Source organism: Aethalodelphis obliquidens, unplaced genomic scaffold (genome assembly GCF_003676395.1).
Source record: "Aethalodelphis obliquidens isolate GAN/ISIS:26980383/991018 unplaced genomic scaffold, ASM367639v1 scaffold66, whole genome shotgun sequence".
NCBI classification, from domain to species: Eukaryota; Metazoa; Chordata; class Mammalia; order Artiodactyla; family Delphinidae; genus Aethalodelphis; species Aethalodelphis obliquidens.
Window position 1 is genome coordinate 4,457,283 of NW_020838010.1, and position 27,780 is coordinate 4,485,062.

The 27,780-nt window shown below is 44.7% G+C and overlaps 1 protein-coding gene across 1 annotated transcript; it reads right to left on the minus strand.

Annotated features, from left to right (window-relative positions):
- Positions 1 to 13,329: 13,329 nt before the first annotated feature.
- Positions 13,330 to 27,048, minus strand: LOC113611008 (short transient receptor potential channel 5). The gene is made up of 2 exons (XM_027089558.1): positions 26,786 to 27,048; positions 13,330 to 16,403 (listed from the first exon to the last, which is right to left on the minus strand). The coding sequence occupies exons 1-2, from the start codon at positions 26,947 to 26,949 to the stop codon at positions 16,187 to 16,189; spliced, it is 381 nt and encodes a 126-aa protein (XP_026945359.1). The 5' UTR covers positions 26,950 to 27,048; the 3' UTR covers positions 13,330 to 16,186.
- Between the last annotated feature and the right edge of the window lie 732 nt (positions 27,049 to 27,780).

Sequence of the window (27,780 nt, forward strand, 5' to 3'; positions counted from 1 at the left end):
CACTAGCTCCACCCAGCTCTCCCATCCTCAGGGTCCCAGCTCCCCTCACATGTCATTACTGATACCAACCAGTCCCCCATCTCCTTGCTTCATGAGCAATCCCAGCTGTTTGCAGACAGAGACCAGAGAGCAGGGAAGGAGCGACAAAAGAGGTTGTATTTGAGCTGGGCCTGGAGAGAGTGGCAGGATTTCTCCAGGCAGAGATGGAGGGAGAAAAACTTTCCCCCGAGAGGCAATAGTAAGAAAAGTCAGAAAGAGTAGAGAGGTTGAGCGTAGTCATTGAAGTCGAATGAACTACTCAAGATTTATTTACATTAGCAGTTCTCAAATTTCAGGGGCTATTAGACTCGCCTGGGGTGCTTGCGAAAATGCAGATGCCTGGGTCTCACCTCAGACCTGCAGAAACTGATGCTGTGGGGATGGGGGGGGCTCGAGAATCTACACTGTTTCACAAGCTTCTTTGGGTGATTTTCACACAGGTGATTGTTAACCATCCTTTCAGAAACACTAATTCTGGGATTCTGCCTGCTGGTCCAGATGTATTCAGCAGGCCAAAGCAATGAAACAGCAGGTCTTCCTCATTCCTACCTGTCCCTGTCTTCCCATGGCCAACCCCTAACATCCCTCTGTCATTGGGACAGTAGGTAGAAGGTATAATTTGTGCACCCCCGAAGATAATGTTATTAGGCCGCCCAGCAATATGGAAAAAACTGGCTTACTGGGCTACTATGGAGAGATGACAGGGGAAGGAAGGAGGAACAAAGGCAGAATTAGTAACTGATAGTCTCCCTAGGCATTCTTAACGTGTGCACTGAACAGCCAAAGAGATGACCTTTCAGCTAGTGAATGGGAAGGGAGGGGTTGCCTGGTGGTTACTCAGGCTTGGCACTCTCTGGTCTTTCTTTGGGGGGGATGCTGTGATCATGTTTATTTAACATTCTCTGCAGAATTTATTTTTTTCTTTCTGTTTTAGTCAGATGTAATTGACATACAGCACTGTAGAAATTTAAGGTATACAGCATAATGACATATACATCACGATTACCACAATAAGTTTGGTGAACATCCGTCACCTCATATAGATACCTTGCGGTGCCAACTTTTTAGGATCTACTCTCTTAGCAGTTGTCAAATATACCATATACAGTGGTGTTAACTACAGTTGTCATTTGTACATTACATCCCCAGGACTTATCTTACAACTGGAAGTTTGTATCTTTTGACCACCTTCATCCAATTCCCCCTCCCCCCCACCCCTTGCCTCTGGTCACCACAAATCCTCTCTCTTTTTCTATGAGTTTCTTTTTTTTTCTTTTTTAAGATTCCACATGTAAGTGAGATCATGCAGTATTTGTCTTTCTCTGACTTATTTCACTCAGTATAACGTCCTCCAGGCCCATCCGTGCTGTCTTTAGCAGGCTGTCTCGTACTGAGGACAATGAAAGTGGCAGAACAAAAGACAACTGCAAATTGATCCAGTGCCTTAGGTCCCTGAGACGCAGAAGGATCTGCTTTCCATCTTCTAAAATGGTCCTGCAAAGTCCTCACAAGTAGTCTGGGTCTTCTTTAGAGACCATTTAGGGTATGGAACACAAGTGTGCTCATGAAAACAACACAGGTTATAAACAATAGAGCTTAATTATCTTTCCCACTCTGATTCCAAGGGACGTGGCAGGAAAAGTAGGAAACAAATCAGTGAGGGCACTGGATTCCCGGAATTCCCTCCTCCGCACTCCACCTCTGACCCACTCTGTTGCCTTCAAATAAATCATCTACTTTCTGAGAGGCAGAATGAAAGTTGGGCAGTTTTTAATTCATAATTTCTCATGAAATCAACCAATAGGATCACAGTGCTTCTTCAGTCCCTCACTACGTCATCTGTAGTCATGCAGAAGAGTTTCAGCTTTTCTCCTCTTCTTGTCTTCCCTGTCTTACTACAAGGTGGGCTGGGAGTGTGGGGGGAAGAAAAAAAGGCCTCAGGGAGATTGGATGATACAAATTTTAAAATGTGGTTCTCTCCCAGTAGACACCGCCACTCTCCATTGTTATATGAGGAAGGTGGCGCCTCAGTAGAGCACAGTATGGGTAAGTTTTGATTGAGGAATAGGATGAAGAGCGAAGTTGGGAGCAGGATGCCGTAGCCTATGCAAGGTCAGAAGGAACAGCACTGTAGAAGCTTCTGGGTAACATAAAAGAAGTATATCCTAGTTCAGACTTGGAAATAAACCATGTTGCTTTCTGTAGGCCTCCACTCTGTCACTGCAAACAAATATTCCTGTGATATTTCAGTGGTTCTCAAAGGAAATAAGCTCTAATTGGACTCCCAGGCCACAGTGAGCTCACGTGGTGAAAGAATTGTCCTCCCTCCCTCCTGACCAGGGGTGCTGGCCGTCATGGGATGGGGACTCTCTAAGTGCTTTCTGGAGCTACTGTCTTCTCTACATAAGTGCCTTTCTGGCCAGTTTCAAACATAATGGACCAGAAAATGAAATGCCAAATGTTCAACCTCTTAGCTTGCCTCTGGGAATGGGACATCAGACAGCTAGTTCTTTACATTTATCTAGAGCTTTACGCTTTCCCAAGCACTTTAACATACTTTCTCTCATTTGATTCTCACACCCACCTGCGAAGTTGTCAGGACATCGATTATCCAGTGCAGATGTGGCAACTGAGGTCTGGAGAGAGAAATTGCCTCTTGAGGGTCACACATCTAGTTCGTGGTAAAGCAGCTCTAGAATCCAAGTCTTCTGACCCTAGCTTCCACTCAAATCTGCCACTCACTTGGTTCACTTACTATCTGTGGGTATAGTGCTCAAACAGGAGCATTCCTCACAGGATTCAGTGGGCTAACGCCTGGAAAGCTCAAGCTCTCTTTGACATCCTGCTACACCCCCTCCCCCATCAGGAGCTCTAGGGAGCCTGACCTTCTCCGCATCCTCATTCAAATCCCTGTGTCTGTTCCTCACTCTCCTGCCTTGGTCTGGGCTCACCAATACCCCGAAACAAACGCTCCTTGTGCCCTCTCTCACGTCCCCAATTAAATTGCAACTCAACGCTTTACTCCTCCAAGAGCCTCCCTAGAGTGAAGGAAGGCATGAGGGATTGGGGGAAATTTTTTCCCTTTTATATTTTGATTGCTGTGTTTTTCCTAGATAGGAGAAGAGCGCTGGCTTGTTCTTATCTCTTAGTCCTCAGCTCAAATATCATCTCCTCAAAGAGACCTTCCCTGAGCCACCAATTTAGAGCGGGTGCCTTCGTTACTCTATCTCACAGCGCCCTGTTCTCTTCTCTCATACCAATTGCCACAAATCACCTGAATTGTTTCGCCTATGTTTGCTTATTCTTAGGCTCCCCACTAGAAGAAAATTCCACTGAAATTAGGCATTTTGTCCTTTTCAGTTCTGCAGTCCTAAAGCCTGGCGTGGAGCAGGTGTACAATAGATTTTTGTAGAAGGAATGAATTGGAGAGCCAAAGGCAGATATGAAGTGAAGGGAGCATCAGTAATATTATGTATCGGTTTTCAAGTATATCATCTTATTTCATCTTCACAACAGCCTGCTGAGGTAGGTTCTGTTACTATTTCCATTTGATCAATAAGGCTCACCAGAGTGAAGACATTTGTCTAAGGACACACAGCTAGAAACAAATCTGGATTGAGTTGACTCTAGAACCATAGCTCTTAAGTGCTCAGGTACACTGTCGCTTGGGGAAGTGCACTGAGTGGGATTTCACAACGAGCAGCATGTTTTCTCCTACATGACAGAAACAGAAACGGAGCCTGACCACGGTTCCGAGATTTTGACAAACAGATCCCTCTATATACACTTGGCCAGGCCTCTGCCTGCCCCGGTTTCTCTCCTGCTTGTTTCCTTCAGTTTCTCTGCTACAGAAGTGACATTTGCAGGGTTCTTGCTTTCAGCGCTGCAGGTCAGACACTGCACAATTCTGGTAGCGCCATTCATAGCAGATGTGGCAGTCCTGAAACCCACTGAACTGCTTGTCACCTTTTCTGGGCGTCTCCAGAAAGGTAAATAGAACCTTTCAGTCAAGCAGGCACAGATTGTTCTGCCTGCCTGCATCTTGCAGTTGGGGAGTGAGGAAGCTTTTCCTTTGGGAGGACAGAGGCAGTCAGATGGTGGTGAGCATGGGGATTTGCTGAGCTCACCCAGCAGTTTTCAGAAATAACGGAGACTAAGCCCATCAGGGCTTCCATTTCTGAGCCTGGGAAGAAGTGAGAGGTGTGTCTTATCACCTGGTTGTGGAAAAATCTACAGGTCTGTCCCCATGTGGGATTATTACTGGTCTCACGTACTCAGATTGTCATAGCATGTGCCGTCTAACTTCCCGCCTCACTGATCGGGAGCTTCCTTTTAACCTCCCAGGCCATACTTCTAGCTTTTAGATTTCTTGTAAATATCACCTCCTGAGGAGTCACTGGGCCTGAGTTCACCCTGACCTAACTCCTTACGCATAGCAGATGCTCAAGTCCTTGTAGAAAGAATGAATTAACGAATGAACAAACTTGCCGTGGAACCCTGGGCAAGTCTCAACCTTTGGAAACCCGTTTCCTCACCTGTAACATGCAGATAGTCGTGCGTACATTCACAGAGTTCTTGTGAGGATCAAACAAGACACTATACGCAAGTGTGCTTAGTAGAGTATAAAGCAAGGTATTAACTATAATTATGAAATCCATCATCTAGGCAGATTTCCTTTCAGTTAGATAATGCCCCTCCCCATTGCCATACAATTTATTCAACTCCAAACACTAAACACTTGCAAAGGATATAAACTCACATTATGTATTTTTTAAAACATGGTTGACAAACTATAGATCAGAGATTTTCCCAAGCTTCTCCCTATCAATTAGTGAAGAAGTATGTGTTGGGTACCTACTATGTGTCCCACATTTTACTAGGCATCAGGCGAATGTAAAGAAAACCTAAAGCAGAGCCCCTGTCTTCACAGAGCTTCGGTCTACAAAGGTAGAAAGAGACATATTTTGAAATAACTAGAGTAGAAGTTGGCAAACCATGGTCGGCCTGCCACTTGGTTTTGGATAGCCTGCGTGCTAGGAATGGTTGTTACATTTTTAAATGGTTGAATAAAAATCAAAAGTTAGAATAATATTCTTTGAGACAGGGACTTCCCTGGTGGCGCAGTGGATAAGAATCCGCCTGCCAATGCAGGGGACATGGGTTTCATCCCTGGTCCAGAAAGATCCCACATGCTGTGGAGCAATGAAGCCCGTGCGCCACAACTACTGAGCCTGCGCTCTAGAGCCCGCACCACAACTACTGAGCCCACTTGCCGCAACTAGAGAATGCCCACGCGTGCAGCAACGAAGACCCAATGCAGCCAAAACTAAAATTAAATCTTTAAAAAAAATTTTTTTGAGACAAAAATTATATGAATTTCCAATTTCAGGGCCCATAAATAAAGTTTTATTGGCACAGAGCCATGCCCACTTTTTAATGTATTTTCTATGGCTTCTTCTGCATTTTAAGAACAGCATTGGATAGTGGTGACAGTGGTCTTACAGTTCACAAGGCCTAAAATATTCACTATCTGCCCCTTTAGAGAAAAAAACGTCAACCCCTAAGCTAGAGGACAATAAGCTTAGGTTTGGTCAGCTTGTCAGTTGCTCTATTTTCACACTTTAAAATGTTCTGGGAAGTCATATGCATTAAAGATTCATTAATTTTGGGAATTCCCTGGCGGTCCAGTGGTTAGGACTCTGCACTTCCACTGCCGGGGGCCTGGGTTTGATCCCTGGTCGGGGAACTAAGATCCCACAAGCCGTGTGGCATGGCCAAAAATAAAGAAAAGAATTAGAAAAAAATCATTACTTTGTTCATTTATTCAATAGATATTAAGTGAGAGCCTACTATGTGTCAGACCATGTATCCTGGTTAAGACTGGAGGGACTCCAGTATAAAGTATCTCTGCATTAGTATCAAGAGAAAAACACTGTGGCATAACCTCCTAGAAGATTCATCGGGTGATGGAAACTTCTCTGTGCTTCCGGAAGTCTGGAGGGCTAGGCCAATGGGAACTCTGATGGAGTCAGTGAGAGGATTCTAATTCCAGTCATTCAAGACTTCTTTAATAATTGGCGCTGATTTTCTAATGAATGAGAAGGCCTATCGTACTTCCCTTTCACTATGGGTGATTCCCAATATGCCACATTTATTAAGAGCAGCTTTGAGATAAATATATTTCTCATCGAGACTTTGTGATTAGTTCACAGTTTTATAGGCCCAGGTACTTCTAAAAGTTCAAACAGGGGAAATTGGGAAAGAGAACAGAGGAAAAAGCAAGATAATCCTATGATGGAAGAAAGGAGAATAAGAAAGAGAAATATAATTACCTCCCCTCACCCCATTTCTACTCTTAGATCGCTTCTATGTTCCTCTTTTAAACAAAGGCAGATTTACCTTGACAGCTGACATAATGTAATTTTGCTGTCAGATCTCAAGTAAAAAGCAGAGTATTGCAGTAGGTCGTAACCTCCGAGGCTCCTCTGGGGTATTTTGGCTTCTGTGTTGTAGCTAAAGGCCACCTCCTGGCCCAGGCTGTCTCTCACGCTGAACCGGGCTACAACACAGGGCTCTGGTGACCACAGCAAGAGAGAGACCTAATTAATATTAATCACTCAGATCTCAGGTTTAGTTTCTAAACCTCAAGCTGCTCAGAAATTAAAGAACATTTGTATCAGATAGCTTTCCAGTCAATTGATTCTTGGTGCCCAGAACAAGGATCAAGGCAGAAGCCAAGAAGAACACATTCCTCAACCATGGCCTTTGGGCCACGGACATTTGACTTTTCCACCAATATTATTTGTAGCCTATGAAGAGAACATTCAGAGACCAATCCATAGGAAGGCCAGGTCTTCTCAGCTTGTTTCCATGTTGTCCATCCATAGTTGTTATTTTATGTAGTGGTTGAAGGCACCTTTGGCTTGGGGACTGTTGCACAGACCTGATCCTTTGCAAAATTGTGATGATGGTGACATTTTCCTCCAGTGCCTCCAATCTCTTTCTCTTATTGGTGTCCTATCTCCAGTCTTCTTCAGGTACATTTTCCTCACTCGCTTGGCTCCCCGTGAAAACCTGATCTCAGTAAGGGATTGAACTCACCCTGAGTCATAAGTCACCTACTAACAACTTAAAACATATTTGCGTTATAACTGGGGACAAGGTCCTAAGGTGAGGGATTTCAGCAGGACAGTGGGAGGATGTCTATGAGTCCTCTGAGATTTATGCTAAATTGTATGCATGTTTTGCTTCATCAGATTATCAAAGCAATCCATGACCTGAAAAAGGTAAAGTGCCATCTTAAAGTAAAGAATTGAAATGCAAATAGTGAAACTTGAAACTGCAGTTCCATGACTGTCAACCCCATGAGAACAGGGACCACATCTTTCTTGCTCCCCTGTTACCTACTGTATCCCCAGTGCCAAGAACGTAGTAGAGTACATGGTAGTCTCTCAATAATCATTTGTTAAATTCGTTCATTTATCCATCCAAGAGATAGTTACTGTTAAGTGAATGGATGAAGGAGTAAAGGAATCAGCTAGCAGAAGAGCAGAGGTATTCTTTGGACATTAGACCCTACCCATCACTTACATAGTTGGTCCTGTTTCTGTTTGAGTTACCCAAGATAGAGTCTCCATGACAACTACTGATGTTCCTGATGAAGATCCAGGACAGGTGAGTCTGGGATGCAGAGAAGCAGCCCAGGCATCTGCCCTGTTTGGTTGTCCTTTAGCACAGGGAAAGAAAACCCACTTCCCTTCACTTGTCCTCTTCCCGTTTCCACTTGCATCTTTGTCGGGCACCAAAATCATTACCAGGCAGCAGCAGGCAGGCATCCAGGGCTCAGCAGAGACCTGCCAAAGTATAACCCTCACTATTCTGAGGCAGAGTGCTCTCATCCCCAGCAGATGCGGGCTCTCAGACAGCTCGCTGACAAAACCACGAGTGGGTGTTGATGAGAATCAACAGGAATCCATTTCTGTGTTAGACCACCAGGGGGAGGGCCAGGCCCAGGCAGGGCTGGAAGTCTGAAAAGTCAGCCTTTGGCGCCCCCTGCAGCGTTTGCGGAGAGAATGCTCCTCTCTCCTCCCCTGAAGCTGGAGGGTGGATAGTCAGTCCATTTGCTGGTGTGGGTATAATTTCAAGTGAGGCTTTCAAGCATCCAAGAGCTGTCTGGGAGGGAACAGGGCTGAGAGGGCCCAAGGCAGGATGTGTAAGTTGAACGAGGAGTTCTTGTCATGCCAATAAGCTTCGTAGCTCTGAACTTTTTACCCTCTGTGGGTGTGATGATTTCAGGTGGGTTGTCTGTTCATTTGGGGAGGCTGGGGGTATTAGGGACAGAACTAAGAAGAAACCAGAAGTTTGAAGTCTGGTGGGCAAAAAAAAAAAAGGAAAGAAAAGGAGACCGTGTGTGTGTGTGTGTGTGTGTGTGTCTGTGTTGGGGGCTGGGGGGCAGGAAATCTCAGCTGAGGAAAACAGAATAAGTCACTTAGTCTCCAGAAACAAGGAGAAGTCTTCTTAGAGGATCCCTCTGGTTAGAAGACAGGGGAGAGTTTGTGAGTCAGTGAACCAAGTAGAAGGGTGAAGCTGGGGGGAGTCTGAGGTTGTGTGGAAGGCTTGCACCAGGGCCTGAGGGGTTGGGATGCAGGCAGGAAAGGAGGAGGTATGGTTTCATTATTACTTTGGATCAGACAGACCTGCTGGGGCCCTTATGAAGAGTGTGCCCTTGGGCCAGTCACTTTGACCTCTGTGCCTCAGTTTCCTCACCTATAAAATTGAATTGTTAATAGTACCTACCTCAGGTAGTTGTAAGGATTTAATGAGAAAATATTCATGAAAAGTGCTTTGTATCATGTCTGGCACATTATAAGTGCTCAATAAATGGTAGTTATTATTTTTTTAACATCTTTATTGGAGTATAATTGCCTTACAACGGTGTGTTAGTTTCTGCTGTATAACAAAGTGAATCAGCTATATGTATACATATATCCCCATATCCCTTCCCTCTTGCATCTCCCTCCCTCCCACCCTTCCTATCCCACCCCTCTAGGTGGTCACAAAGCACCGAGCTGATCTCCCTGTGCTATGCGGCTGTTTCCCACTAGCTATCGATTTTACATTTGGTAGTGTATATATGTCCATGCCACTCTCTCACTTCAGCCCAGCTCACCCTTCCCCTTCCCCATGCCCTCAAGTCCATTCTCTATGTCTGCATCTTTATTCCTGTCCTGCTTCTAGGTTCTTCAGAACCATTTTTTATAGTAGTTATAATGATATGAGATAGAAGGTGCCTGGGATTTAATAAAGGCTTGTATCTATGCCAGATATTCACTGTATTCTTGTTACTGATTTTTCTAAGCCTTAGGAAACTGAGAAAGACCTCAGCTTGGGACTAGAGGTAGAGGCAAGGGGCTTGTCCAGGTAAGGTCTGGGTAAGGTAAGGCAGTCAACCCGGGGTGCTGTGCTAAGCCAGGTAGACAGCAGCATGAGGGCTCAGCATGGGGATGTGGGAAGCCACAAAAGCAGATCCCATCTTTAAAAACTATTTTTCTAAAGGCAGGCTCTAAACTTCATCATCCAGCTCCTAGAGATGTAACTCTGCTTCATGCTTCTCCTCCTTGCTGGGACATGTTTCCTGTTGGCACAGGAAAGACTTCCTTCCCATCTGAAGATATTTTCATGCGGAATCAAAGAATGGGAGGTAGAAAGGAGCGAGGCCAGCTCCTACACTCTTACTGCCCCCCCATAAACACCAGGCCAATCCTTGCTGGTGTGCAAGCTATTTCCCTGCCAGAAATGAGATCTGAAAGCCAGCCTCACTTTTCTGTCTTTCCAGATTTGACCTCAAGGCTCAGCTCAATGTGTAATTTCTAAATCAACCTCACAACAACGCAATCAGATAGGTACTGCTTGGGGGGTAGCCAGAAAAACAGAAATCACTTTAAGCCTTTCAAGCATGGAGATTTAATACAGAGGGTACTCACAGGTGATGGAGGAGCTGAGAAACCAAGAAGAGGGCAGTGAGGCAACTCAGAGATTAGCAGCAACAGGAAGCCCCTTTTATCCCTGGAGTTGGAGGGACGACTGGAAGACGTGGTGAGTGGTGTTTCCAGAGCTTGTAGACTGGGGCTATCTGGTGGGAGCTCGAGCCAAGATGGGGCTGCCCTGCAGAAGCTGGGGCCAAGGAGGGGTGGGATGCCTGGTGGTAGCTGGAGGTGAGCCACCTAGGAAACACAGCTGCTGCTGGAGTTGCCACAAAAAGTGAGGCTGGCGATGGGGAAGAAATATCCTAGCTTCTCTCTTCTTCATACCTTCTGGTTGGTCAAACCCACACAGAAACAAATGGCAAGGGACTGCGGGGAATGTAGTTCCCTGATACAGAACAGAGCAGGAAATGAACAGGGAATGGATCTGAGAGTAAGCAGCAGATGAAAAGCCTAATTATCCATCCCCATTTTACAGAGGAGTCAAATGAGGCAGAAAGAGGTTAAGTTGCCCCAAACTACACTAAGTGGCAGTCCAGGTTTCAAATCCAGGCAGTCTGACTACTCCTGAGCCCATGCTGTCTGTAATCACTACTATTATATACTCACGGTAAGAGCACTATTGTTATTTTACTCAAGGCAGACTTTTCCCTCTAGATTTAAAGCTCCCTGAAGGCATCTACTGTGTCTTTACCTTTATATCATTTATAGCACCTAGGTTTTGTGGATTTTTCCGAACCTACCAGAAAATGTAGATTTTTGACTAAAATGGGATTATCAGCAGGTTTTCATAGGTTCCCCATAACCTGGGGTGAGTGGAGGGGACTATGAAAATGTCCTCTGCCATTCTGAATGTTTGTTTTCTTGTTAGTGAAATGTAGCAATTTCTGATCAGATTCCAGACAATGGTTTGGCAACAGGGAAAAGTCTAAGCGGCAATGAGAAAAATTAGTATCTAGATTGCTTGAGGGCATCCCAAAGGGAAGAGACAGTTATTAAAATTTGAAATGGCTTGGCTCTAATGTCATAAAATTTCTACAACTTGAATTGAGCAGCTCCTTCACTTGGGAAGAGGATATACTATCCCTTATATGACTTGGCTGGCAGTGTTTATGTTTTATTCTGTTTTATTAAGCAACAGGTCTTGGGTACTAAGAGTACTCAGTTATGTTGGAAGAAGTGTCAGTGATTCCTATCTAAATGAAATCTACAGGCACAGGAACTGGTAGGACAAGGTGATCGGACAGTTCAGAATGGTGGTATAACTGGGGCAGGAAAGAAGATGTGTTAGAGACCTTGTAGTGAAAGTGCATTTCCAGTGCTTCTTGGCCTCAAGGTAAGTGTCAATGTGATAGGATAGTGGTCTGTGCATGGGCCTTGGTGTTAGACTACCTCAGTTCAAATCTAGGCTCTACCACTCTCCAGCATATGGCTTTACCAGTATACTGGGGAACCATACATATTGTAATACAGTCCACTACTCTGGTTTTTCTCCTACCTCTCTGGTTGTTCTTTCTCAGTTTCTTTGCATGATCAATTCTGTCTTTCCAACCTCTAAACATTGGAGTACCCTGGGCCTCATTTTTGGATGTCTTTTCTATGCACAGTCACTCCTGTTGTGATCTCTCCAAGTCCCATGGTTTTAAATACTGTGGACATACTGCGACTCCCAAATCTCTGTCTCCAGCCTCTCTGCTGGACCTGTAAACCACTGCCTACCCAACATCTCCACTCAGATGTCTAATAGGCATTTCTCACTCTACATGTCTAAAACCCAACTCTGGATCTCTGCCCCCTCCCAAGCCTGTTCCTTTCCCACTCTTCCCCAACTCAGTAAGGGATGAATCCACCCTTGCAGTTACTCAAGGCCCCAAATCATGGCGCCATCCTTGACTCCTCTCTTTTGTTCACACCCCACATCTCCATCAGCAAACTGGATCTATTTTTGAAATATATCTAGAACCTGACCATTTCTCATTGTGTCCTTCGTGACCACCCTTGTCTAAGCCACCAACAGCTCTTGTCTGGGTCAGTGTAATGGTCTCATAATTTGTCTCTGTCCCAGTACCATTCCATCTTTTTTCAATCAACCACATCAATCTTATTAAAATGTCAGTTAGATCATGTACCTCCTCTGCTTAAAACCCACAGCTCCCCATTTCACTCAGAGAAGAAGCCAAAGTCTTCACAAAGGTCTATCCGGCCCTACATGATCTGTCCCTCACCCCCATTACCTCTCTGACCTCATCTCTTACTTCTCTCCCCTTTGTGTATTCCACTTCAGTCACACTGGCCTTCCCAAGACTGAAATCAAGGTGTCAGCATAACTCAGCTGTTATCTAGAGACTCCGGAGAAGAATCTGTTTCAAGTTCATTTATGTTGTTGGCAGAACTCATTTCCTTGTGGTAGTAGGACTGAGGTCCCCACTTTCATGCAGGCTGTCAGCTGGGGGCCATTCTCAACTCCTAGAGGCTGCCCATATTTTTTTACCACATGACTCCATCTTCAAGCCAGCAATGACACATCAAATCCTCCATGTGCTTCAAATCTCTGACATTCTCTTCTGCTACCAGCTGGAGAAAACTCCGCTTTTAAAAGACTCGTGTGATTAGATCAGGCCCACCTGGATAATTTCCCTGAGTAGTAACCTTAATTATATCTGAAAAACCCCTTTTGCCATGTAATGCAACATAATCACAAGTGTGCTATCTCACCATATTCACAGTCCTAATGATTAGGGCGGGAAATCTTGGGGGAGCATTTTAGCGCTGTACCCGCCACAGTAATAGTCAGACTGAGAAACTGACCAATCAGAATGTACGCCAACAATAGCACTGGAGCAGGGGCGTGGATAATACCTGCTGCTCCAGGTGTTACACTTTACTTGCTGGATTGTGAGGTGACCTGGAGGTGTCCCAGAGGCAACAGCCGGAGTGGCAGCTATTTACCAACTGGTATGAATATATTTTTTATTTATTTATTTTTTTGCGGTACGCGGGCCTCTCACTGTCGTGGCCTCTCCCGTTGCGGAGCACAGGCTCCGGACGCGCAGGCTCAGCGGCCATGGCTCACGGGCCCAGCCGCTCCGCGGCATGTGGGATCTTCCCGGACCGGGGCACGAACCCGTGTCCCCTGCATCGGCAGGCGGACTCTCGACCACTGCGCCACCAGGGAAGCCCCAAGTATGAAAATATTTTAACAACCAGGGACTGTAACAGTGCATAGCAGTTGTTTATCTAGTTACAAATCATGGTGTAGCGTGTGAAGTGCTGCCTTCTTTGAGCTTTGAGAGTCTGAGGTTGGTCCTGGATGACTAGGGGAAGGCGGGGAGACCACCTGCCCTCCTTGGCACTTCCATGGTGTGCAGTGGCCCCTTCCAGCCTTGCCTGCTGTTTTTGCGGCGCCAGGTATTTTTCTGAAGAATGTCTTCATTTGCATGGTTGTCTTACGCAGTGGGAGAGTCCATCCATCATCTGAGCCTCCAAATGCCGCCACCTCAAGGGAGACAACCAGTCCTACATATATGGCCTCTCCCCAAGCCATCCAGCAGATGTGGCTTAGTGAGGCAAGCGCTGTTTACTTGCTCTCAGCATTAGCGTGGACACTTCACAGCAGCCAAAGAAACCGAGGGTTCTTATTAACTTGCTTAGTGAAGCTTGACCACACATCATCATGACCCTCATGTTTTCTGAGGACCGATCTCAGGCAACAGAGATGCCCTTTGTGGGTGAGTTGGGGTAGGAAGAGGGCCTGAGTTAAATGACTTTTCTGGGACTGGTCTGTTTCTCCCACCTAATATTTATATATGGGTGAATTTGATTAAAATGGTATCAAGGACAGCTTCACGTGATGGAACTGGGAGCATACACATCAGGAACGACAGAGACAAGGTGGATGTGTTGAAAGAAGTGTCACAGAGGGAAATAAGCAGCTTGAGGGAGATGTAGAGGATAAAGGGAGGAGAGTAAATCACTGCTAATTGCAAACAACACTAATAATAATATACAATATGGCCAGCTTCACCTGCTGATGTTGGCGGGGACCACAGAGCACAGGTGAACAGATTCACAGTGAAGCCTGTCAGTAACTGAGTCTCTGCTTAGACTGAGTCAGCCTGTGGTACCTTTTGAAGTAGGAGAGATTTTTGTCTTCAGTGGCTTCCCTTCCTGTAAGCTTTCCCTCATATCTGGGCCTTTCTAAAAACTGCATTAATACTGAAGTGGAGATGTTGCAAGTGGAATCAAATCTACTTGCTGGTATTTGCCATGTAAGCAGAACCAGGTATTTTTGGAATCAGGTTGCCCAATATCAGGATCCCACTGGATCCGATTCCAAATGGTAAAGACACATTAACAGAGGATCCCAAAGCAGCGGGTAGTATTCAGGATGGTTGGTCATGACTCTAGATGTGTGACGTGATATAGACCCTATTGAGGCCATCTCTCTGCAAACCCCACCCCCTAGCTCTCTCTCAAGCTGAGGTGTTTTCTTCAGGTGCAACAGTAGGTAGCATGCAAACACAACTTATTAACAGCAAGTGAGAGAGCTGGAGTTGAAGATTTCTACCCTTCCTAGCAAAATGTCACTGAGCTCAGTAGGAGACGCTACAGCCCTATCTCCCTTTTCCTCTGCCATTAGGAACAGTCAGCTGCAAGACAACCAGGGAGAAAATGGCAAATGCCTCAGCATGAATATTGCCATCTTCGGTAGGAGTAGGGCGTTTGGCTGGTAGGCATAGTGGTGGAAATATAAGCCCCTGAAATTCTATGCCTTTCCCCCTTATAAAGACAGGCTAGGAGTGAGCATAGAGTGTTTCAGAGTTGTTGGCCTAGTTGGGTTTGAAGGAGAGAAAGAAATTGAACTATATTCCATTTCAAAAGCAACAGATAGAATTTCAACCTAGAAGGGACCTTGAGAGCCTATCCTATTCATCTGTAGACACTCAGACTCATAGGATATCAGAGCTGGCAAGGATATTAAAGACCATCGAGTCAGACACACAAATGACCAACAGGTACATGTAAATCAAAATTACAATGAGATATCACTTCATACCTGTTAGAATGCCTATTATAAAAACGATAAAAGATAAGTTGTGGTGAGGGTATGGAGAAAAGGGAACCCTGGTGCACTGTTGGTGGGAATGAAAACTGGTGCAGCCACTATGGAAAACAGCATGGAGGTTCCTTAAAAAATTAAAAGTAGAGCTGCCATATGGCCCAGAAATTGCACTTCTGGGTATTTATCTGAAGGAAATGAAATCACTGTCTTGAACAGATATCTGCACCACCACATTCAGTGCAGTATTATTCACAATAGACAAGACATGCAAACAACCTAAGTATCCATTGACGGATGGATAAAGAAAGTATGGGTAAGGAAAATATGGTATATATATACACGTACACAACTAAAGATACAAATTCACTGATACTCAAGTAAGCAGGACCTCAGATAGCCAGAACTTCTTTGCTAATACTCCATTTCTAGAAATGATAGTTAGATCATAAGAAAATAAGCTAAGTTTAGATGTTCATTTTGACATCAAAAACCAGGACAGAGCTTGGACTGATCCCATATCCTATACCTTCGCCATTTCTAGTTTAGAGTAATAAACGCTACTGATCTAAACGATAACATGATGGTCAAAGATTCAGCGATAGACTCTACTTAAGAGCATGCCACAGTGGACTGCAGTTACTCATACATTGTTGATAAAAAAAAAAACAGCCACTCTCTGAGAAGGTTGTCCTTGGCAATGGACTGCTCAGTTTGGGGAGGGAGATGTCTGCAGTGAAGATGGAGATAAAGCCCTCCCACCTAGAGAACTGGATCAGCTCAATCAACCCTGGAGATTAGTGAGGGGATATGTTGTAGCCAAACTGCTCATACCTCCTGAGCTCTTCTTACTAAGGCAAGAAAATGGATTCAGAGATTTAAACATAATTTTAACAGGTAACCAAAGAGTCTTATTAACTAGAACATCTTCTAGACTACTGCGATCCAATGGACTGAGTCCAAACTGAGTTACCTTGGAAAGAAATAATTCAATCTAATAGCTGGAAAAGCTAATGTAAAATAACTAAGGCAGATAGACTATATCATTGGGTTTCCAATGGGCTCCAGGCCACTGTCACCACTCCTGAAACCAAGGTAACCGCCCTTATAGAGCAAAGCTACTCACGGCAATAAGCTGGTAGGAGTTGTTCATCATGGCGATCAGCATGTTCAGCAGCACTACCAGGGAGATGACATTGTACGTCCCAAACATGGTCGCTCCCACAAACTCTGTGAACTCGTGTCTGGCTTTTACATTGGTAACATAGAGATTCAAAAGGCCGAATACAGACCAGAAGAGTGACTGAAGGGTTTCAAAGAGCCTAAAAGAGATCGAAGAATAGGCTAGTTAATTCTCTAAGAGGAGCAAGAAAAGAGCAAAAACATGAGGTGATTTGCTTAATTAATAAGGAGGCTGCCTGATTTGCATCCCAACAGGTAGACTCATGATCTCACGTATTTTGGTCTCTTCCCCAACACGAACCAGCCAGGTCAGTTTGTTTGTTCCCACTTCTATGTCTTATGCTTTGCCTTTCCACCTGGAATACCATCTTCCTCTTCTCAATCTATGCAGAGCCTATCATTTTCCAAGATTTATTTCAAGGGCTACTTCCTACACCAAACTTGCCCCTTCATCTTCAGACCATGTGTTTTACCACCTTTCTAATTACATAGAGGCAGTAAGTGCAGTGGCTAAGAATATGGTGCTTGGATTAGATTGCCCTAGGTTAAAAACTCAGCTCTGACACTTGCCAGCTGAGTGAACATGAGCAACTTAAACCATTTCTGATACTTCTTTTGTGGTTCCCACAGGGCCCAGAATGGAGCTAAGCTCAGTGGAGGAGCTTAAGGATTCTTGAATGAACATTTATATGAATTATTTTTAATGATATATTAACTAACAATTATTGAGGACTTACTATATAAGCATACTAGGCACTTTACATACATTAACATTATGATCCTTATAAAAACTTTATTGTTACTGCTGTGGAAACAGAGGTTCAGAGATTGAATAACTTGCCCAAGGTCACCCATTTATATGATTTATATGTGCTGAGCCGGAATTCAAATCCAGGTTCTTCTGACCTCCCCAAACCACTGCATTATTCTACATTAGGTGGCTTCACAAATTATGGTTTCCTCTCAGAGTCTCCACATCCAAATATGTAACTTTTGCAATGATATGTTTTGGGGGTCCAGGGTTTCTTTTGCATCATATTCAGAAATCTGTGCATACAGCAATACAGTGCAGCCGGCTCCTGGGTGGCACAAACCAACCTTTTCCCAAGCACACGGAAGAGGCATAGAAGTTAAGAAATGCTACTTTAAGAATAGATGTAGGGGGCTTCCCTGGTGGTGCAGTGGTTGAGAGTCCGCCTGCGGATGCAGGGGACGCGGGTTCGTGCCCCAGTCTGGGAGGATCCCGCATGCCGCGGAGCGGCTGGGCCCGTGAGCCATGGCTGCTGGGACTGTGCATCCGGAGCCTGTGCTGCGCAACGGGAGAGGCCACAACATTGAGAGGCCCGTGTACCAAAAAAAAAAAAAAAAAAAAAAAAGAATAGATGTAACTTTTCAATTGCTCAAAATGTGTTGTTTTTATAGCCCAATATATTTTGAGAGGCTGAGGGGTTGGTTCTTGGGTTCATTTCAGGGGTATGTATGGACAGTGTTTTAAAGATTTCCTCTGTCTGGGAGTGGTCTTACCCCTGATCTCTGCATGGCTGTCTCCTTATCATCATTAAGGTCTCAGTTCAAATGTCACTCCCTCAGACAGAGTCCCCAGGGTCACTCTACCTAAAGTGGCTTCACTGGTTATTCTCTATCCTGTTGTCTTGTTTCAGTTTTTTGGTAGCACTTAAAACTCTAAAATTATATTATTTAGTAAATTTTTGTTTAAATGTTGATTTTCTGTTCATCCCCACTAGAATGTAAGCTCTATGAGGAAAGAGACAGACATACAGCTACTATGTACCTGGCACGTAATAGGCACTCAATAATATTCGTTGAATAAATGAATGAAGACATATTACTATTACAGTTATCACTGGATTAAGGTCTAGAAGATTCCAAACCCATTGACAATTGCACATTCATTAGGCTGCACAGTGAGTGTTAGTTCATTTTGATGAAGGTTGTGCTCTGCAGTGGCCTAATTCTCAGGGGGCCTGCTTCGGGGCTCCCTGGGCAACGTGCACATAGCCCTTTTCAACCTGTTAAATGGCTCCTCTCTAATCATTGTGGATAGCTTCCACTGTCTTTTCAGTATCACATTACTTGAGAGCTAGCCAAGAAGGAAGAAATCTGTTTTTTGTTTGATGAAAGTAAGCGCCAGATGGTGAAACATTTGAGAATCAACAGTAAGATGAGAGTCTGGACTTCAAGGGCCAGGGAACAAGAACCAGAATATGGCAAGTCAGACCTATCACAGGATCTGAATTTCCAGGAGATTCTACAAGTCAGGGCCAGGCAATACAATGCATCACAGATACAGGCAGAGTTTCAAAAATGGGGCAGATATAGGGTTCAAGAGTCTGGTTCTGTTAGGAAGGCCTATCTAGGACCTGGCCGTGTCCGTTTGACGTCAGGGCAGGCAGGAGGCCAGCAACGGCACAAGAAGCTAGCCCAGCAGCTGGATAAACAAAAGCCAGGGAATATATCATTCAGAAAAACAGAAAGAAGATGCAGCAAGTAGGAATGACACTGAAGAACCAGAGTCGCTGGAAGTTGAGTGTCCCTGAATATAGAAAGCATTCATTAGGTGTTTCTTGACTGCATGACAGACAACAAGGCCACAAGCCAGGGCAAGTATGTCATCAATATGTTGGCAGGGTCTTACTTCATCAGTTGCTTCTCCAGAACGGATGATGTTACACTCCTTCACCCCCAGCCCCGTAACAATGAAAATTGCAGTGGTTAACGCTTGAGTGTAGAGTTTAATACTAGCCATTCCAATGGCTGATACAAAGATTCCTAAAAGTGAAAGTCCGGGCATTTAAAATCTGCCCTAAACTGTGGTGATATTCTAGTTAGGGAGACCCTACAGGTATAACTGTACAAGAGATAAGAAAAGGGGTAAAGATTGTTCCTCAGTTTTGGCGGTTGATAGTGAGAATGCCCTTGACATGAGGCACAAAATGTCACAACATAGTCTGGCCATTAGGAGAATCTGGTTTATTGAAAGGCATGACTGGATAAAATGAGTGACTGACATTTGGGGTAGATAAGCACATCTGATGAAACATCTATAGGAAGCTCTGTCTTCTAGGCTTCTAGACTCAGTTGAATTCACAGGGAAAGGGCCATTACCTAGGGGTACTTGGTGGTCGGGTCCATAATACAATTATCACAGGGATAGAAAGACTTGTTGACCTAAATGCAGACCCTAATGCCAAAGGAATATTATTTTGATTTTAAAGGAGATGACCTGAGAGAAAACAATCAGTCCATTTTTATTTAGCAGAGAGTCAGCAAACATATGGAACTTGCTAGCTCAACAAGGGGCACAAAGTGAAGATACAAAGATTCAAGAAGACTTGATATTAACTGTTGGGAAGACAAATCCATACCATCTGGTTAAGGGGGATTTGTGCATGTTGGGAGCCGTCCATAAATAGATCACAAAGCTAAGAGCTGCTCAGTAGAATAGAGATGGGAACTGTAGTTCTCATGTCCCTTGCTGAAATTCTTGTCTTTGAGATGAGGACTTAATCTTTCAAAAGGTAGCAGGAGGGACTTCCCTGGTGGTGCAGTGGTTAAGAATCCGCCTGCCAATGCAGGGGACACGGGTTCGAGCCCTGGTCCGGGAAGATCCCACAAGCCGCAAAGCAACTAAGCCCGTGTGCCACAACTACTGAGCCTGCGCTCTAGAGCCCGCGAGCCACAACTACTGAAGCCCGCGCGCCTAGAGCCCGTGCTCTGCAACAAGAGAAGCCACTGCAATGAGAAGCCCGCGCACCACAACGAAGAGTAGACCCCACTCACCGCAACTAGAGAAAGCCAGCATGCAGCAATGAAGACCCAATGCAGCCAAAACTAAAATAAACAAATAAATATTAAAAAAAAAAAAAGAAAAAAAGGTAGCAGGAGTATGGAGAAGATTTACCCCTCTGGACTTCATTCTGACCAGTGAAGAACTGGAGGATGTACCAGAAGAGAAAGGCTCCTTGGGAGAAAGCAGTGCTATCATCCTTTCACAAGTTGTGCTGATAACACACATGGAGCAAAGGCATGGTCATCTCTTTGGTTATCCCTACCCATTTTGCAGTTCCCCAGACCTGCAATTTCTCATTTCATCCTGCCTTTGACAAGCTTCTAACTCTGGTTGGAGTGCTCCCACCCTACTCCCAACCTCTAGTCTCTACTTCTGTCCTGTCTCCTTCTCTGCCCAACTCTTGTTTGACCTGCCAGGCTCAGCTGAAGCCCCACCTCCTCTAGAAGTTTCCCCTGACTCCTTTCCTACAAGGTGGGGTTAGATGATCCTCTTTTATTCTCCCATGGCAGCCCAGCCTTAGTCCATAAAGGCACATGTCATGCTGTAGAGGCAAGAGAGGCGAGTGGCTAAGAGCAAACTGTAGGCACCTTTACTTATTAACCATATGACTTTGGGAAAGTGGCACAGCCTCTTTAAACTTCAAGTTTCCTCATCTCTAAAATGGTCATTTGTAGGATAAATACTAACTGTTATCATTTATTGTGCTCTTACTATGTGCCAGGCACACATTGTAATATTTGATTCTCAAAATAACCCTATGAAGTAGCTACTATTCTTTTCTTTTTTTCAGATGAGAAACTGAGGCACAGAGTGGTCACACAGGCAGAAAATGGCAGAGGTAGGATTTATACCCAGCTCTTCTGACTCTGGAGTCCAAACACTTAACCACCTTTTTTTTTTTTTTTAATCACATAAAGTACTGCATGTAACACACTCGGCACAGTGCTCGGCATATAATAAGCATTAAAAATGTGGCTATTCTAATTGTTCACTTGTGTTCTCCATTAGACTATGAACTTCTTGAGGATAAGGATGCCATTTACTCAGTATCCTCATTGCCTGGCACATAGGAGTTGTGAGTAAATGTTGAAGAAATCTATAAAAGATTATAGAAGCACATAAGTAAGGAAAGTATGAATGAGTGGCACCCTTCCCGTGATAACAACAGCAGGAAGGCTATGAGCTGAAATTAGGAGAAAAAGCTGAGATACTCAATAAGGACCTTTAAAACCTGGTCAGAACAAAAAGAAGAGCCTTTGATGGGGACTGAGTTTGTATCCATATAAATAAGATGGGAAAATATGGGCTGAATGTTGGGTAGAGAAATCACCATTGGTTAAGTAGGAATAGCCACAAATGAATGGTGATGGTTTACAAGGAGGTCCCAAGTGATCTGCTAGGTCATGGCTCTGTCCTCTTCAGCTTTACGTATATTCACGATTATTGCAACTTCACACAACTAATTTTGCATACCTTTACAAAATCAGTCTCACACTTGCACCCTGGATACAAGCACAGACTGGAACTTGTATGCCTGGATTGAAATCCTGACTCTGTCACTATCACCTTTGTGACTGGGAGCAGTCTGCTTAACTGCTTTGTACCCTAATTTCTCAATCTGTAAAATGGGCAATAATAATAGTGCCTACCTCAGAGCATGACTGTGAGGATTAAATGAGTTAATTCATGTCAGGCTCATCTTTTTAATAGTGCCTGGACCTAGCACTCAGCAAATATGCTATTTTTATGACTTTTATTAACCTCCCACCTAAATCCAACCTTGCTGTTTCACGTTTCTTTATTGCCTTTGTAGATGGTCACTCATTTGCGTATCTAGTTGCAGTTATGTTAGTTGCAATCATAGTGTGTACAATTTTTGTGTTTTGAACCCATTATTGACCGGGGCATTTTTGCAGAAACTAACACCTGAGGCCGTAATACATCTCCGGTCAAAAATGTGTTAAAAATCACACATTTCATAAATGTAATTTTAATAGCCACCCAATATTCCACCCAGCGAATACCAGGCCTGAATGACAGTTTTATCAATGCTTTGGATGAGAATAGGTGGCAAGCTTTTTAGATCTTCAGACGATACAAGACTGGGAGAGACAGCTGATAGAGTGGACGACAGAATCAAGATTCAGCAAGATTTCAACAGCTTGGAGCAAGGGGCTGGAACTAACACGATGAAGTTTAGTAGGGATCAATGTAGACCTTTGTTCTCTGGCCAAGTGCCCACGTACAGGATGAGGGAGGTAGGAGAAAGGCCAAGGGTTTTCTCTGACAGCAAGTGGATCAGTAGAGTGACAGAGCTGGCTAGATACTTTAGCCATGTGAGGGGGGCAGAAGCAGAAGTGAATCTTCTAGAACTAAAGATAGGATTGCTACTAGAATTCATCCTTTCATTCAGTTGTTCAATGGGCATGTTGAACCCCTTTATGTCTATGGTAGGAGCAAGGCCTCTAAAATGGGGGTCTCAGTCTGGTGGGTAAGAGACAACAAATGACTAAAATATGTTATCTATTACATTATTATTATGACTAGTACCTTTATTATTATAGGTTATCTATTATAACGGAGATGGACTTAGAATGCCATGGGAGACACACAAGGAGACTGTATCTGAGAGTGGGGTCGGAGTGGGTAAGAAAAGCCTTAAAACAGCAGGTGAGGCTTTGGCAGATGCTTGAAGGATGCATGAGAGTGGTCCAGGCTGGCCAGGTGGGGTTGGGCATTCCAGGAAGAGGGAGTGGCGTGTCACGTACAAGGGCCTGTAGGGCTGAGATGCTCTCCTGAAGTTGGGAAGAGCAAGACGTTGACTATGGAGGAGAGGAGTGACAGGCGTGAGAGGCGGGCTCCAGATTCCCAGGCCCTGTGAGCTATAGGAAAGAGGAGAATTTTCTGCTGGAGAATATACAGATACCAGGCAGGCATGAGACCAGGGGGCGACAAGATAAGACTAGTATTTAGAAACTTCTGTGTGGTGGGTGGGAAATCGTTTGCGGGGGCAACAAGACTGGAGGCAGGGAGACCACTTAAGACCACTTAAGACCCAGCAGTTTTGGGGAGAGATGGTTTAGGCCTGAATCAAGACAGTGGGGTGTGTGTGTGTGTGTGTGTGTACAGGGGATGGGTTTAAGAGATATTTAGGAAGTGAGTGTGAGACAGGATGTGTTGCTTGGGGGAGAGGGGGAGAGTCCCAGATGACTCCTAGGAGTCTGCCTGGTGTCATTGAATGAGATGAGGAATTAAGACGGAAGTGGGTTTGGGGTGGGGCTATAGAGATAAGGAATTTAGTTGTGGATGTTGTGTTTGAGAGGCCTGCGGCACAGCCAGGTGTGTTCAGGAGGCATCTGGAGTTGAGGGTCAGCACCTCAGAAGGAGAAACAGCACCACCAAGTTAGCTTTTTGCCACTTCCTCCCTGTTTCTTCCCAAGCCCCGTGCCCGCCGAAGGATGCCTTCCCAATTGCTCTCAACAGTGGATGAAGGCCAGTATTGAATACTGAACTCAAACCACCCACAGTACTGTCATGTGCTTGTCAGCAAGGATAACAAGGTCCCCCTGAATTGTGTGCCCAGAAAATTTTTTCTTTTTTAAGCAGGAGAATAGCAATGACATCTCTGGAGAATCAGAAGGAAAAGGGTGACAGCAAGCAGATGCCATAGTTTACGTCAGATCTGTTAACAAGCTCCCTTTTCCCCTTCTCTAAAAACAGAGTCTTTCTGACGCTCTAAGTAGCATGTATTTTAGCAGGTATTATAAATGCCTGAGTTGAGGCATTTAAAGGAAAACATAAATCTGAGTCAGACTTCTGTGGAGGAAAAAAGAAATCAACACCTAGAAGGGAAGTTAAGGTAACATTACTGCTGATCTGCCCCCAGCATGACAATGCTTCTTTATACCTGACACCCCAAGAGATAACTTCATGTACTACAGGTGCCCATTCTTGTCAATTGTCCCTGCTGGGCAAGTGATGAGAACCAATGTCAGTTGGCAACAGGGGTGTTAATAATCACTACAGACTTACAAGGAGGCATTTCATAAACTTCCTCAGCAGAGTTCATGTGAGAGGGTAATTGGCAGGGACCTGGCCTCCCGGAAGGCGCCTTGCATTCAGGTGTGCAATTCTGTCGAATGCTTTGGTGGGAACAGATACGGTCTCCTGGTGCTCAAGCCACTACAAAATTGCTCTTTGTATTGAAAACAGGTTGATGTGAGTTCTGTCTCTAGACTAATGCAGGAGAGGAAGCAGTTCCTAGTCAAGAGGCATTAGCGAGGTGACCAGTTGCCTTTGTCCACTCCTGGTTGGCTTCACCAAAACGGCACTATCTCTTTGTCATCCCATTTTGGCCTCTTTCCCCCTTTCACATAAGTCTGGTTTCCCCATCCAAGATTTTGCCCTGAGTTCTGGGAGGAGAGGGAGGGAGTGTTGCCTAGTGGAGGGGGTGGGTGCTATAAAATGGGCAACGCGGCAAGGCAACATTTTCCAAACTTTATTCACGGGAAGAGCATCTTGGTCAATACATTTGGGAAAACCTCTCCCTTTACTATAGATTCACAATGGAAAATCTCTGAGAAGCCCTGCAGTAGAGAAACCTTCTTAAATTTGTCCCAGCATTTCCAAAATTCACTTGATCAGAGATCTTGTTTTCATGTCTATTCATATCCCTGTGAACTGTGGTTATCTGTCATCTATTTTAGGAAATGCTGCTAGAGGCAAATAATAAGGGTAGGCTACATTGCCTTGCTTTTTCCCCTCTCTGTTGGTGCAACTTGGGGTCAGGCAGAAACCCTTTTTTTCCCCCCTGGCCTTCGTTATTTAACACATTTCGAGAATGTCTGAGTCCATTGATCTGCCCTAGTTTATAGAGTTAAGGGGGAAAATTGTATCTCAATTTAATGACTAAGAATCTCTCACGACCTTGGGGTAATTGCTGTGATTACCAGATGACTGGCTCTCTCCAGAACAGGGGCTAGAGATGGACAAGGTGTAGGACACTGAGTCCGGGGTAAGCTCAGGACTGCTCCTGGAACCCAACACTTTTCCTGACATGTGCTTATTTTCTTTCTCTTGTCTGCTTCCCCTAACAGTGACTTGTGAGAAAATAAAAGCCATTCTGGAAGCTTAAAGGTCCTAGAGAAGTAGGTGTTGGGTTTACAAAGAAAAGGCATAGGTCCAGAGGCAGTGGACTCATGGCCAGAGAGTCATGAGCTGTCTCCTGTGTCCCAAGTGGGAAAAGGAGACATTTCCAGTCACTGCTTGGTGCCTTTTGGCCCACCTGAAACCTTAATTTAACCCCAGAAGTTGAGCTGACTCTCATCTTACTTTTAGCCTGTCTCTTCTGCATCTAGGAATCAAAGATTCGTCATCCCCCTGCCCTCTTATTTATTTTTCTCTTCCCAAACCACATGTTTCCGTGAGCCAGGGCTGTTCTAGCAAATCCCATTGCTCTGACACCATCTAAGCGGTCTTAACTCAATTCCAGCCTTTGGGTATGGGGAGATATTTTCCCCCCATATCACCAATTCTCTGACACCAGTTGGGTGTCCTACAAGTCAACTCAATTCTGACACCCCTGGGAGATAACGTCAGATTCCATGGATTCAGAGCTCAGTCCCACAAGACTGCTCCCCTTTCCCCCATTCCCAGATGCTAATTACAAGTCCAGGTTGTCCCCTGTGCTTCTGACCAGCTGGCTATAGATCAGAGCTTCCCACAGCCCTCTCCTTGGCTTTGAGTACCTCACAAAACTCAGAGAAACATTGAAATGACTAGATTACTGGTTTATTATAAAAGGATACAACTCAGAAACAGCCAGATAGAACAGGCATACGGCAAGGTATGTGTGGGCTTGCAGAGCTTCCCTGCCCTCTCTGATCACCCACTCTCCCCAAATCTCCACGTGCTCACCAACTTGGAAGCTCTCTGAACCCTGTCCTTTTGGGTTTTTATGGAGGGTTCATTACATAGTCACGGTTGATTAAATCATTGGCCATTGGTAATTGAACTCAATTTCCAGTCCCTCTCCCCTCCCTTGAAGGTGCAGGGGTGAGACTGAATGTTCCAACCCTCTAATCACATGGGGGTAACCGGCCCCCATCCTTAGGTGAGGTCCAAAAGTCACTTTGTTAACACAGCCAAAGACACCTTTGTTGTTCTCATCACCTAGGAAATTCCAAGGCTTTTCGGAGCTCTGTGCCAGAAATGGAGACAAAGAGCAAATACATATTTCTTATTATTAATCACAATATCACAAGGTGCATTCAGATAATTTTGCACTCTCCCTTTTTCTTTGTTCTTGATTCAGAACAGTTACATTAGCTTTGGCAATCACTTGTTGAGAGGTATAGCCTTACCGCTTCATTTCCTCGGTTAGTGATGCTTTTTAGAGAGAGGAATTATTTACCCCTTCCCATGAATTCCTTTAAAAATATGGGATGTGACCAAATAGTTCAGAACTAACCCTTTAGATGAGTTCCTGGGAGCCCCTGTGTGTTTGTCTCTTTCCTCCCTCACCTAACTCTACTTCCCGTCCTGGTCCCCTGCAGGGAGGGAAGAACCTTCCTTCACTTCAGACCCTTCGGGTTGATCCATAAGTGAGCTCTGCATGCACTGTCAAGGGGCAGTGATGAAGCTGTGGACGGAAAATAGGGCAAAGAAGGAGAAAGCAGACAAAAGGCAAAAGAGGAAAGCGGGGAGTCTTACGTGGAGAAGGCATTGTTCTGTTTCTCGCATCGGATCCCCTTGCAGTTGTTGGGCTCATCGATTGCTCTGGTCTCATAATAAAAGTAAAGCTGGTTCAATCCATTGGCAAAAGCCAGCAGTACCAGGCAGTAGATAAAGAGGAATTTGAGGATATCAAGCAACATGCGCCCCAAAGAGATCTGCAGAGGCCCTAAGTGGGAGTTGGCTGTGAAGAGGGATATGAGACGCAACGAACTTAAAATGTTGGATATCGCAAAGAGAGCTTCTGCAATCAGAGTTGGGTGCCACATTTCCCATTCTTCCCTTGGACGAGAACCATTATACTGGAAGAAACAACAAGTGCACAAGATGAGAGGTACATCGAGCATTTAGAAAACTTTCCCCTCTTTTCTCCCTTCTGCACCCAAATAAAGCCACGAAAGTAAGCGTCAAGCATTCATTTATACAACAGCTCCCCCCGTGATTGGCACTATTTGTCTTTTTTTCCCACCCAATCAATACATGATGCGAATAACACTCATCCTCCCACTCTCATCGAAATATATACCCAGCACATAGATGTAGAAAAATGAATTTCAGAGCAGTTATCTGGAGTAACCACCTGTAGTTTATCAACAGACATTTTTGAAGTGTGAGTTGACCAGATTGTTGAGAAGTGTCCCTGGAACAGAGCCACAGGTATGCCCAAATCGCTCTGCTTCCTAATGAGATTTCAAATCAACTTTCCTACCCAATCCCCCATTTTGTTCTGAGCACTGCAGACGACTTGTAGTTACTGAAGGACAAGCGACAGGTTCAGTCTCCTCCGTGTGCAGTGTTCATGTTGACTTCCCTGCTGACTGCAGTTTGGGGCTGATAGAGCATTCTTAGAGGGTCATTACTCAGAGTTTTCTGCCAATACGCTTTTCTCTCATACTATTACAAATGGCACGTCAACATTCCAGGTAGTAAATTTAGTACTGTCCTCACAGTGGTGTATGGATGTATTTTATTGT